This window comes from Aquarana catesbeiana, linkage group LG01, assembly GCF_042186555.1.
Source record: "Aquarana catesbeiana isolate 2022-GZ linkage group LG01, ASM4218655v1, whole genome shotgun sequence".
In the NCBI taxonomy this organism is placed as follows: domain Eukaryota; kingdom Metazoa; phylum Chordata; class Amphibia; order Anura; family Ranidae; genus Aquarana; species Aquarana catesbeiana.
Genome location: NC_133324.1, coordinates 682,316,098 through 682,329,857, shown reverse-complemented (window position 1 = coordinate 682,329,857; position 13,760 = coordinate 682,316,098). Strand labels below are relative to the sequence as shown.

General features: G+C 43.7%; 1 protein-coding gene across 1 annotated transcript in view; it reads left to right on the top strand.

Moving 5' to 3' along the window:
- Nucleotides 1-13,760, top strand: part of PRSS12 (serine protease 12) — a 321,958-nt gene that overhangs the window by 115,345 nt on the left and 192,853 nt on the right. The window contains exons 5-6 of the mRNA XM_073603187.1: nucleotides 7,182-7,360; nucleotides 9,800-9,941. Of these exons, the coding sequence (XP_073459288.1) occupies nucleotides 7,182-7,360; nucleotides 9,800-9,941 (321 nt within the window). The remainder of the gene's footprint in view (nucleotides 1-7,181; nucleotides 7,361-9,799; nucleotides 9,942-13,760) is intronic.

Sequence of the window (13,760 nt, the reverse complement as noted above, 5' to 3'; positions counted from 1 at the left end):
ATGACATATGCTGTTTCTGGAGAGTTAGGGAACACTACATATAAAGAAAGTGTAATGCATGATTGCATTTATTTTTAGCTTTCTTTAAATATGTAGTACTGTATAATGTAATCTTTGTAGCTGGCTATTCACCCAGGTAATCATTAGGCCATTCCTAAAAATGCCTATACACAAAGGCTTTCGGTCACAAAAAATCAGATACTCAAAAAGTACATTTTATACCCAAATGTATATTGCAAAAAGTGCCCATAAATGAAAGATTCAGCACTAGCCTACATTTATCAAAGATGAGTAGAATGCCCAACATGTTCCAATGCCACTAATCCCCTCACCCCGACCTGTTGACTGAGCTAATTGCACACTCTCCAGTCGGCATGCTTGAGCTAAAGGCAGATGGATTCCAGGAAGTAAATGCTACATGAATGTAAATGCAAGATTAATGCTACACAGCCTGCCCTTTAATCAAGACACTGTGGCCAGGAATGCTAGGGGGATGTTTCTCAAACTGATTGCTCAGCAGACCTCATAGACCTGGATAGATGGGTGGGTTTGCTGTGACTATTAGCCGCTTGCCGACCGCCCTACAGCAGATTTACTGATCAGTGGGTGGGGCCAATGGATGTCCACCAACACCCGCTGATCACCGAGGAGAGACACAGGATGCAGCTCTGCCTATGTAAACAAGACAGAGCTCCATCCTGACAATGGGAAAGTAAAAGCAGGGAAAGAAAATCCATCAGCTCCCTTAGTAAAAGCACCACACATAATACACACAAACACTGGCTAGATAAAAAGTGTGTGCAAGGGTGCTCTGAGTATCATGACTGAGCGGATAGTAGTCTATGTGGAATGGGAAGACATCTTTATACATTAAAGAGGAGGAGAACAGACTCTGGTAATGAGATAAACAGAAAAAAGGTTCCTCTAAGTGCAGAAATAAAAACTTTTAATATCCCAAAAGGGTTAAAAACACCTACAAAAGGGTTGATGAACAGGAGCTCATCATGTGTAAATAAGGGCAGGTGATCCGGCCTCCTGGTGGTCCCAGTGTGTCTCAGGGATATCCAAAGGTGTAACTGTGTGGCAGCAATGTTCCAAAGCGGCCGGCAGATGGAAGCCACAGCTCTCAGGATACTAGGGAGACAACCGCCCTGTCTGGGACATCATGGAGAGCGAATCCTGGAAGGAACGTCAGCGGGAGGGGACCAACAACCAGCGTGGTCCGCAAACCGGAAGTGAGGTCATCAGAGTGATGGTTGCTGGTCCCCTCCCGGTGAGTTCACTTCCGGGATTCGCTCTCAATGCAGACAGCGCGGTTGTCTCCCTAGTATCCTGAGAGCTGTGGCTTCCATCCGCCGGCCGCTTTGGAACATTGCTGCCACACAGTTACACCTTTGGATATCCCTGAGACACACTGGGACCACCAGGAGGCCGGATCACCTGCCCTTATTTACACATGATGAGCTCCTGTTCATCAACCCTTTTGTAGGTGTTTTTAACCCTTTTGGGATATTAAAAGTTTTTATTTCTGCACTTAGAGGTGCCTTTTTTCTGTTTATCACATACACTGGCTAGGCACACATTTAACCCTTTGATCATCCTAGCTGTTTAACCCCTTCCCAGACAGTGTCATTAGTACAGTGACAGTGCATATTTTTAGCACTGATCACTGTATTAGTGTCACCGGTCCCCAAAAAGTGTCAGTTAGTGTCAGAATGTTCACCGCAATATCGCAGTCCTGCTATAAATTGCTGATCGCCACCATTACATTCCAAAGTTTGTAGACGCTATAACTTATGCGCAAACCAATCAATATATGCTTATTGGGATTTTTTTATTACCAAAAATATGTAGCAGAATACATATTGGCCTAAATTTAAGAAGACATTTGATTTTTTAATTTTCTTTATTGGGGATGTTTTATTGCAGAAAAAAAATTGCTGTTTTTTTTTTTCAAAATAGTTGTTTTTTTTTGTTTATAGTGCCAAAAAAAAAAAAAAACGCAGTGGTGATCAAACACCACCCAAAAAAAGCTCTATTTGTGGGAAAAATTGACATACATTTTTTTGTGTACAGCATTGCATGACCGCGCCATTGTCAATTAAAGTAACGCAGTGCCATATCGCAAAAAATGGCCTGATCAAGAAAGGGGGGAAATCTTCCGGAGGTCAGTGGTTAAAAATAAATTAAATAGCATTTTCAGTTTGTGGTGCTCACATACAGTTAAAGAGGAACTGCAGTTTGCTCACATAATTTGTAATAAAAACATTGTTGCCATTCTGAAGCTTCCCTCCAACCACTTTGCATATTATTTTATATATACTGTGATTCTGTACTCGCCAAATATGCTGCAGAAATCTCCCTCCACTAAGTCTGGCTGCATCCATTTTAACTGTGGGTAGCTGAAGCTGCTGCCTGTTCACTTCCTGGATTTACACAGACACACAGAGGCACACCTCCAGTTCTGCAGCTCTGATTGGCCCTCTTATGACTCATTCCCCTCCCTTCCTGGCAAACTCTCAAGAGAGAGAGAGAGAGGTGGATGTCAATTTTGTAAAAAAAGTCTAGGCTTATAAGATCATAAGCCTAGGCTTATGACGTCATAAGCCTTTTACCAGACAAGAAACATGAAGTGGGCTGTATAAGGTATTTACTGGCAAAAAAAAATGTTTTACTATCCAAAGTTAAAACAACAAGGGCAGAAGATATAATAGTTGGAAAGTTGAAAAAATTACCGAAGATCTGCTTTAAGTCCCACTTTAATTGTTCATCAAAGGCAAATTTCCCACAAAGTACTATAATCTCTACATGTGGCAATATGGGATCCAGTATAGCTATGTCAAAAGTTTCTGCAACCTACAGGGGTATTGATGCTGTCAAGCTGTGCATGTGTTACAATATTCATTTACATTTATACAAAAAATGAAGACATTTATATATTTCCTCCAAAATGTTCCTATTACCGTAGTTTACAAAATCAGTTGGAAGTAGTTAGTAGTGAACTTTTGACATGCTTTTCACAACATTTTGTTATAGATCTAGTGATGTGTGTACTAACTGTATAATTATTGGATAATTGACACAATAATTTATGAACAGTGCTAACCATCTCATGACTGCGGAATAATTAAAAGTAGTTGGGTCCATCTGTTGTTATTTTTCTCATGATGTGTGACTGATATATCTTTGCAGAAACAGGTGGAACCATTTGCATAGAGAATAGTATGTCAAACAAGACAGACCTTTATGAATGTTGAATTATTTTATCATTTTATAACACAAACCTATACAGGTTTAATGCACCACATTTAGCCTCATGTCATCAGTTATGACTTGAGAATTTAGAGTTAAGCTCTTTGTTTTTCACTATTCAAGACTTTTCCTTGCCCCATAATTACATCCACTACCAAGAGCCTGTGTTATAGAATTTCTGTTCTGTTCTTTTTATTGAAAGCTCTGTTTACTTTATAAATACGTTTGTTCTCAAATTATAAAAATTATATTTGGGGAGTTAGGTTGGAGTGTTGGTTAAATGAGACTTTTTTTGCTATTTTTGTATTTCTTTTGATGAGGAGTTTCTTACCAAACTTATGGAAGAACAATGCTGTTGACAGTTGTCTTCTGTCATGTACGGTATTACTCCCTCCCTGAGCTATATACTCCGAACCATGCACCTCTGGGTACTTCACCTCTGTCTGGATAATGCTTAAAAAAGCCTATAAAGAATTTATCAAAATGGTCAGTAATATGTGTTTTCAAAGATCAAACAACTACCATTTTTTAAAATACAATATTTGTTTCCACCTTTTTTTTAACTTTTAATCTTTATTACATTTTAACAAGCACAGTGCATAACAAAACAATAGATAGCATATTATTATCAAAACAGTGCAGCACAATTCTTTACATATACACTCTTAAAAACTATACACAAAATAAAATTATATAGAAAAATGATATAAAAAATGTGTCTTCAATAGTCTCTCATATACAGTATCTCCAGTTAATATATATTCTTTTTGGAAATCACACCACTGTGTCTTGAACAAGTGACAGTGCTAAAATCTTCACAAATGTGTCCTGTGAACCGCCACCTCTAAGTGCAATGCCTGCTAACCTCCAGAATCAGTCTCATTCGCCTCTAAAACACTCCTCCTGTGAGCGTCTCAGTATCACTCCTCCACCTCCTGGTTCCAATTCAGATGTTCAGAATGTCCCCTAATGTTAGTTCCTCATCCATTAGCACATTACATGAGTTAAAATGGGGAGCACCATAGTGCTCTCTTTTTTCAAACTTTTATTTTCTTTAAAAACAGGGATAATACAAACACAAGTATAACATAAAAACTGGCGTTCAATTATCTCAGCTCATCGCTGATGCTCGGATATCTATTGTGTGACGTCACGGGCTTGGCTCCTTCCACCCATGAGCATGTACAATGTCGTTTCTGTGTTTCCACCTTTTTTTTTAGCTGTTGTTGATGAGAATGCTTTAAAGCCCAAGTGAACTTTTAGGTTAAATGAGCTAAATATATTCTATGTGCATCTGAAAGGAAGTGTTCAATGTCTTACAGCTTATTTTCTTTGTAAAGCAGCTATATCCTAAGTAAAACTCGGAATACTACATGGTAGAACACTTATTCTCTGTAGAGAAGCAGTAATCTCTCTGCAGTAATCAGACAAGCCCCCTGCTAAGTCAGAGCAATGCATTCAGCAAGCAGCCTTAGCTTTGCTGATTGCAAGGGTAAAGGCAGGGGGGCGCCGCCCCCCTATCCATGCGTCCGGCCCCCTAATCTACATGCGGGGTGCAGACAAATGGATTCCAATGGGGTTTTTTAAGCACTTGATTAGAGCCTGAGGCTGCGCCCCAAATCCACCCAGTTGTGTGACAATAGCGAATGAATATTCGCTATTGTTACACTGATTCTCATCCCGGCCAATCAGGAAGCGGGTCTTGAGACCCATTTCCTGAATGGCTGAAAGGAGAAGCGATCCTGTTGGCCTAGGAGGAGGGAGGAGACGCACAGCCACCGTGAGGAGACACGAGAAGCCGCTGCCTGTTGCCCAGAGGGAAGGCTGGTGCTCCATTTTTTGGGTGGGAGGGCAGCAAACAAACCCACCACCCCCCTGCCCGCTCGCCAGCCCCACTCTCCTGCTCACAAGCCTGTCAGCCACACACTTACCCCATCCAGCCGGCTTCCCCGGTTCCCTGGCTTCTCCTCTCGGCCAATCCAGTCACTTTTCCTCCTGGCCAATCTGGTCTTAGAACCTGCTTCCTGTACTGATTGGTTGGGAGGAGAAGCAGGAAGACAATAGCGAATGTTGATTCACTAATGTCACAAGTGGGTGGGCTCGTGAAGCCAACCTTTCTGAAGCCAATTAGAGCCTTTAGCTCTAATCATGTGCTTAAAAAAAAAGGAGATTTGGGGCCGGCATCTAGAGATTAGGGGGGCGGCGCCTCTTATGGACCGGCTGCCGCTGTTTGTTGGACTTCTTCAGAGAGTAAGGGTCCCACTCTGCAGCATGCTGGCAAAAACAAGGCTGTTTTACTCAGGATATAACTGCTTTACAAAGAAAACAAACTGCAAGACAAAGTGCTGCTTCTCCATAGAGAGTAGGGGTCAGGCTTTGCTACTCAGGCTACATCTTTAGAAAGAGAATTAACTATAAGCTAATGAAAAATATTTGGTCTGATGCACATGGAATGTACTTAGCTGGTTATAATTGAGAATTGAATTAGTGAGAGGAGACAGAATGCTCACAGAGAATGTTTCTCTTTTTTATGGTCTGTACATGCAGAAACCATGAAATCAGACCGAGACAGGAGTACAGTTAAATCACACTTGTTTAATAATAAGAGTAAATAGAACAAATGTAGTCAAGCCATAGCCAGAGTTCAGGAACCAGAACGGATAGTCAGACAAGCCAAACGTCAGGGAGCCGGAGATGGGCATAATAAAACAGCAAGCATGATCTGGAGCCAGAAGGGATGTCAGCCAAGCAAGTTTTTTTAACAGGAATGCAGGAGAGCATCTATGTGATGTTGACTAAGGCAAAGGCAGAGATCCTCTGGGCTGGATGGCTTAAGTAGGCAGGTGTCATGACCTTGCAGTAATACATTCATGACCTGTCTGTCTCTTACCTGGTCTGTGTATCAGCCTTGAGGCTTGTACTCTCACACCTGCATGCTTAAGTAATCTTCCCTCTGTGTGGCTCCACCCTAGCCTCAACAGAAACCACTATTTAACAACGTATTCTCCAAGCCTGCCTTGCCGTGCAATATTGTGGGTTTGGCTTCCTCTTTGCCGTGTGCTCTAAGTTTGTCTCTGTCTCTGTTACCGATCTTGGCATGTTCCCGACTATTCCTGTCTGCTTGTGACCCTGACCTTTAGCGCGTTCTCGACTATCCCTGTTTGCCTGTGACCCTGACTTTTGGCAAGTTCTCTGTTATCCTTGTCTGCTAGTTGCCCCGACATTTGGCTACCTCCTTACTATCCCTTGCTGTCCTGGGCTGCTGTTTCCTCTCCATCCTCCTGTAGCCTACCGTGAGCATGAGCTGGGAGACCCTGGGGGCCGCGACCTGGAGCCAGTTGCAGCCCAGTCCATCCTCACCACTAGAGGCTCTGGTGAACACCTGCTGGCTCTTAGACTCCGCATCCTGGGGAATCTATGCTCTAACTCACTGTGGGATTCATGTTGGTGCTCCAGGGGACCTGCCTTCCTGAACCACCCCGAGTACCATCCGCAGCAGCCAGCCTTAGGGTCCACTATCATAGCGGTGCACTCCTGACCCCAATGGGGTGCATCTGTCACCTGGATACAGGTGACCTGACAGCAGGACTGATGAGCAGGATATCATCAACAGCTGAGTAACTGTAGAGAGACATTTGCTGGCAATTAGCCGACAGCTGAGCAGCCAGCTCAGAGAAGGAAGGGCTGAGCCCAGCTCTGACATTACAAAAGAAATATAATCCTGCATGTAGTGCAAAATGCTGTTTTCTTAGGCAGCACATGCTTGTATTACATTTTACTAAAATAATCACGACTGAAATGGTGGAGCTTGTACAGAAGGTGTAATCATTCAGGTGTGCATGGGGCAGTGTGATGTCTAAGTTTATAATATGGATCCTACATTGTAACATATTGTGGTTGACACTCATCTATATTGATTTAATCCACAGGGGTATTGCTAAGGCATGGAATCAGGCTCATTTTGGAGAAGGCACGGGTCCTATATTGCTGGATGAAGTACAATGCACAGGAAATGAGCTGTCTATAGAGGACTGTCAGCTCAGTACATGGGGTGAACACAACTGTGGACACAATGAAGATGCTGGAGTCTCCTGTACACCACTGGCAGGTATCCCATTTTGGTAGCAAAGTGAAATTGATGTTTAAAAATGTTTAAACATTTGTTGTAATTTTATAGTGTAGTAGTTCTTTATAAGAGCATTACCAGTATTTTTATTTTTATAAGTCCAAATGAAGTCTAACGCCTTTTTCTTTTTAAATCACTGCATTAACTGTGTTATTATGCACTTGAAAATACCATAAATTACCCAGTTGTTTTAATAGAAATTATTTTCCTGCTCTCCCACTCCAGTGCTCTGTGTTCCACGTCTTAGATCAGACCTTGGCATTTTATGGTCACCAGGCCACATCGGGCACCTTGGCTGTTCCTATCCAATCCGTGAAGCTTCCACTATGAGGCTATCAGTTTCCTCAGGAAGCTGACAGGCTCCGAGAGGCATGCTGCTAGATGTCCATGTGGAGAGCTGCAAGCACTTGACCTGTGCTTGTGTAACCAGGACTGAAAGGTTTTAGGAGATACCTAGCAGAGCTACCAGGAAATGAAAGGAGATACAGCCTGGAGGCTCAGTCCTGGCGAGAGAGTGGGGATGTCTCCTAGGCACACATGTTGCCTAAGAGACATCTCGGCACTTTCCTGCCACTCTGCTACCCAGCCTACTTCTTTTTGTTAGAATCAGAACTGAGCCTGCATGCTGCAAACCACAGGAGCCGTACATCAGTTCTTTACTCCAGGATCTGCAGAAATCCTGGCTGTACTGATCTTAGGCTCTCTCCTTCCAGTGTTTGCGGTTCTGCCAGTTATCTCCCTGAGCTTGTCAGTAACACAGTGGCACTCAGAACAGCAGCTAAGGTATTTAACCCCTGTGAATGTTAGCTCCCTCGCTGCTTCTTCTAGCCTACCCTACAACGACATACTGCCTCTAATAACAATGAGGGCGCACACTATTTCATGAGCAGTTGTACCTTTTATTCCTAGTGCCAGGTGTTTGTTTTCTATATGTTTACGTACTTATGAACCTTCCCAGGTCCAAAATTCACATTGAGCAGAGTTACACATTCAGCCTATAGTTTTAGCCCTCCACAACAGTCCCAGTTTCTCATGTGGCCCCTTGCCAACCCCTGGCTAATGCCCCGTACACACGGTCGGACATTGATCGGACATTCCGACAACAAAATCCATGGATTTTTTCCGGCGGATGTTGGCTCAAACTTGTCTTGCATACACACGGTCACACAAAGTTGTCGGAAAATCTGATCATTCTGAACGCGGTGACGTAAAACACGTACGTCGGGACTATAAACGGGGCAGTAGCCAATAGCTTTCGTCTCTTAATTTATTCTGAGCATGCGTGGCACTTTGTGCGTCGGATTTGTGTACACACGATCGGAATTTCCGATAACGGATTTTGTTGTCGGAAAATTTTATAGCAAGCTCTCAAACTTTGTGTGTCGGAAATTCTGATGGAAAATGTGTGATGGAGCCCACACACGATCGGGATTTCCGACAACAAGGTCCTATCAGACATTTTCCATCGGAAAATCCGACCGTGTGTACAGGGCATTAGATATGTAAAGGTCACACGCACATCACACAAGACCTCAAGCAGACCTGTACTGCTCAAGAACAGAGGGGGTGTGTCTGACCATGTTTGTTCAGTTGTTCAGTGCACTATCTAGAGTGGTCAGCCTCTGGTGTCTCCTGGGCTGCACAGTCATATTTGGACACACCTAAATGATATAACTGGACAGTGATGGTAACACTATGAAAACAGAGAGAAATAGACTGAGGATAGAGCTTCCCTGGTCCCTTTCTCTTCAGCCTAAGCTGCACTGCACAGTGAACAAATGGGAATGCTCCGTGCTGAGCGGCTTCCTGTTAATTCACAAACTGAAGCATAGTAAATTGTTTACTATGTTTCAGTTAAAAATGAACATAGAAGCGATCAGCACAGAACACTTACTGTGTTCATTCATTTATCCATCTTGAAACATCCCGCGCAGCAGCGGGTGGGAGGGGAGAGGAGGGAAGCTGGCAGCACTGCAGGGGAGGGACGGGACACCAGGAAGTAGGGGGAGCCGGAACCACACAGGGTGATTGGAGTGTGCCAGGTGGGCACATGCCTATGTATGTATGTATCTATCTATCTATCTACTGTATCTGTCTGTCTGAGTATCTATCTATCTATCTATCTATCTATCTATCTATCTATCTATCTATCTATCTATCTATCTATCTATCTATCTATCTATCTATCTATCTATCTATCTTCATTGCAAATATACAGTATATAAAACTGTATTATGCAAAATGATGAGCTAATGTGTACCAGATGCAGCATTTGATCTGATGTTCTTAAATGTTTTTTTTAAGCTAGTTTGCATATTTTTAGAAATATGCCAAACTGAATGTTGTTTCGCCTAGATATGTTTTTTTTAATATTATGCGGAGTGGTCTCCTATTAATTTTGCCTATAAATGTTTCATGCAGATGGTTCCATTAGACTAGCAGGAGGCAAAGGTAGCCATGAAGGACGTCTAGAAGTGTTCCATACAGCACAGTGGGGAACAGTGTGTGATGACGGGTGGAATGACATGAATACGCACGTTGTTTGCCGCCAGCTTGGATTTAAGTAAGATAGTTAGTAAATAATGGCTATATGTAAAGAAAGACAAAATAAGTTGCTTACATAGAATACTATGCAAAAGTCAGCACTTCAGATAGTTAATTTAAACACTTAAATGTTTGGCTTAGATTGTTACTGCATTAGTGTATCAAAAAAAAAAAAAAAGAGCACACACTATTAAAGTTAAAAATATTATTTTAAAAAAAAAGCAAACTCTATAATTTATGCATCCCCCTTATGCCAGAATGCTGCAGTAAAATAGAAAAAAAAAGAAAAAAGATGTCTGTAAGTTTCATTGCTTCTTTTATGTCTCAGGGATTCTGACATAGCCTCAGGTACCCCAAATTTTGTTATGCAGGCACCACTCAGTTCCAAATTAAAAGGACATTACTCTGCTTGTTAGATTTTTGAGGCAGTGCGGGGAACGTTAGTAAGAAGAGCTCGTCTCTTAAATTCCCTAGACTATAGATACTGTACAAGGGCGGTACTGAAGGTAATGCAAAAGTGGGTATAACTTTTTTATTAACTTACATAGGTCATTCAATTTTCACATGCTGGTAGAGTAACTCTTCCTCTATACAACAGTACTGCTCAGCATCCTCTCCATTAGGGATGAGCTTCGTGTTCGAGTCGAACCCATGTTCGACTCGAACATCGGCTGTTCGCCTGTTCGCCGAATTGCGAACGATATGGGCCGTTCGCGCCAAATTCGTGTGGCACGTCACGGCCCATAATTCACTGCGGCATGGCAGTGCATTGCTTGCTGATGATTGGCCAAGCATGCACTATGACCCGCATGCTTGGCCAATCACAGCGCCGCCTGAACAGAGAGCCATAATTGGCCAAAGCCAAGGAGGCTTTGGCCAATTATGGCTCAGGGGATTTAGTACACGCCCCACACTATATAAGGCCGCCTGCACGGCGGCCCTGTGTAGTGTGTGTTCCGGCGTTCATTGAGAGAGAGAGAGAGACAGACAGTGTCATTTGATTTGAGTTAGATAGATTAGGCAGAACAGTCAGTCAGTTAGCTGCACTTACAGTGTATTGTGTATATATATGCATCCCAGGTGTTGCATATATATATATATACACTGTATTCAGTTTAGCTAGATCCGTTCCTGTTATCTTCTAGACTATTTACATTTAGTGCAGTGCGTCCTGCTCACAGTGTTCAGCTAGATCCGTTCCTGTTATCTTCCTACTGACAGGCAGGCTTGTCTGGTTACAGTATATAAAGCTACCTGAAGAAAATTACTGGTGTTCTATTTGATCCTATTAGTACCACGGTCAGGCAGCTAGACTATTTACATTTAGTACAGTGCGTCCTGCTCACAGTGTTCAGCTAGATCCGTTCCTGTTATCTTCCTACTGACAGGCAGGCTTGTCTGGTTACAGTATATAAAGCTACCTGAAGAAAATTACTGGTGTTCTATTTGATCCTATTAGTACCACGGTCAGGCAGCTAGACTATTTACATTTAGTACAGTGCGCCTGCTCACAGTGTTCAGCTAGATCCGTTCCTGTTATCTTCCTACTGACAGGCAGGCTTGTCTGGTTACAGTATATAAAGCTACCTGAAGAAAATTACTGGTGTTCTATTTGATCCTATTAGTACCACGGTCAGGCAGCTAGACTATTTACATTTAGTACAGTGCGTCCTGCTCACAGTGTTCAGCTAGATCCGTTCCTGTTATCTTCCTACTGACAGGCAGGCTTGTCTGGTTACAGTATATAAAGCTACCTGAAGAAAATTACTGGTGTTCTATTTGATCCTATTAGTACCACGGTCAGGCAGCTAGACTATTTACATTTAGTACAGTGCGTCCTGCTCACAGTGTTCAGCTAGATCCGTTCCTGTTATCTTCCTACTGACAGGCAGGCTTGTCTGGTTACAGTATATAAAGCTACCTGAAGAAAATTACTGGTGTTCTATTTGATCCTATTAGTACCACGGTCAGGCAGCTAGACTATTTACATTTAGTACAGTGCGTCCTGCTCACAGTGTTCAGCTAGATCCGTTCCTGTTATCTTCCTACTGACAGGCAGGCTTGTCTGGTTACAGTATATAAAGCTACCTGAAGAAAATTACTGGTGTTCTATTTGATCCTATTAGTACCACGGTCAGGCAGCTAGACTATTTACATTTAGTACAGTGCGTCCTGCTCACAGTGTTCAGCTAGATCCGTTCCTGTTATCTTCCTACTGACAGGCAGGCTTGTCTGGTTACAGTATATAAAGCTACCTGAAGAAAATTACTGGTGTTCTATTTGATCCTATTAGTACCACGGTCAGGCAGCTAGACTATTTACATTTAGTACAGTGCGTCCTGCTCACAGTGTTCAGCTAGATCCGTTCCTGTTATCTTCCTACTGACAGGCAGGCTTGTCTGGTTACAGTATATAAAGCTACCTGAAGAAAATTACTGGTGTTCTATTTGATCCTATTAGTACCACGGTCAGGCAGCTAGACTATTTACATTTAGTACAGTGCGTCCTGCTCACAGTGTTCAGCTAGATCCGTTCCTGTTATCTTCCTACTGACAGGCAGGCTTGTCTGGTTACAGTATATAAAGCTACCTGAAGAAAATTACTGGTGTTCTATCCCAGCTTAGTGCAGCTACAGGCCGTTAGTATGTCTGGAAGGCCAAGAAGGAGAGGCAGACAGTCACAAGCCAATAAGAGAGGGCAAGCTGGCTCTGTGTCTAGTGCTGGTCGTGGAGACGGTGCATCCTCATCAGCACGTGGCCATGGGACACGCTGGGCCTTTTTTACGGCAGCTGGCCGTGTTGAGCCGCAACATGCGGAAGACTTGGTCGAGTGGATGACCAAGCCGTCCTCATCCTCCTCATCCTCTCTCACCCATGCCCAGGGTGCTTTGTCTGGCAAAGCAGCGGCCTCTTCCCTCAGCTCAATGTCATCAGTGACTCCTTCCCTAGCTCCACCATGTCCTCATGAGGATTCCCTCGAACTGTTTGACCACAGTGTTGGGTACATGCTCCAGGAGGATGCCCAGCGTTTGGAAGGCTCTGATGATGATACTGAGCTCGATGAAGGCAGTAACATGAGCACGGACAGAGGGGGTGCCCAAGAAGGACAGCAATCTGGCAGTCATGCTCCCCCTGCTGCAGCATACTGCCAGGTTTGCTCCAGTGATGAGGAGGGAGGGGATGATGAGGTCACTGACTCAACGTGGGTGCCTGATAGGAGAGAGGAGGAGGAGGAGGCGGCACATCACCAACGAGGCAGGATGCCCTCCAGGGGCCAGCCTAAGGGCAGCACATTGACTGCATCACACCCCAAAGCTCCACATGTGCAGGGCGCTGCAGTCTCTGCGCGTTATTCAAAAAGTTCTTTGGTGTGGGCCTTTTTTGAGACGAGTGCATCAGATCGCACCGCTGCTATTTGCAACATATGTCTCAAGCGTATCTCGCGTGGCCAAAACATCTCCCGCTTGGGTACCACATGCTTGACCAGACATATGTTGACCTGCCATGCAGTTCGTTGGCAAGCGTATCTAAAAGACCCACACCAAAGAACAAAGAGGATCTCTCCTTGCTCCTCATCAGCTGAGATTTCCAACCCCACTAGACCTCCAGTCCTCTCTGAGACCTGCAGTGAGAGGAATGAAGGTGTAGAATTAGGTGTGTCACAGCCAAGTACTTGTGGGCAATCTGCTTTTGGTACACCGACGTCAGATTGTACCAGGCAAATTTCCCTGCCCCAGCTGCTGCACCGCCGAAAGAAGTTTGCTCCCAGCCATCCACATGCCCAGCGGTTGAATGCTAGCTTGGCAAAATTGCTAGCACTTCAACTGCTGCCTTTTCAG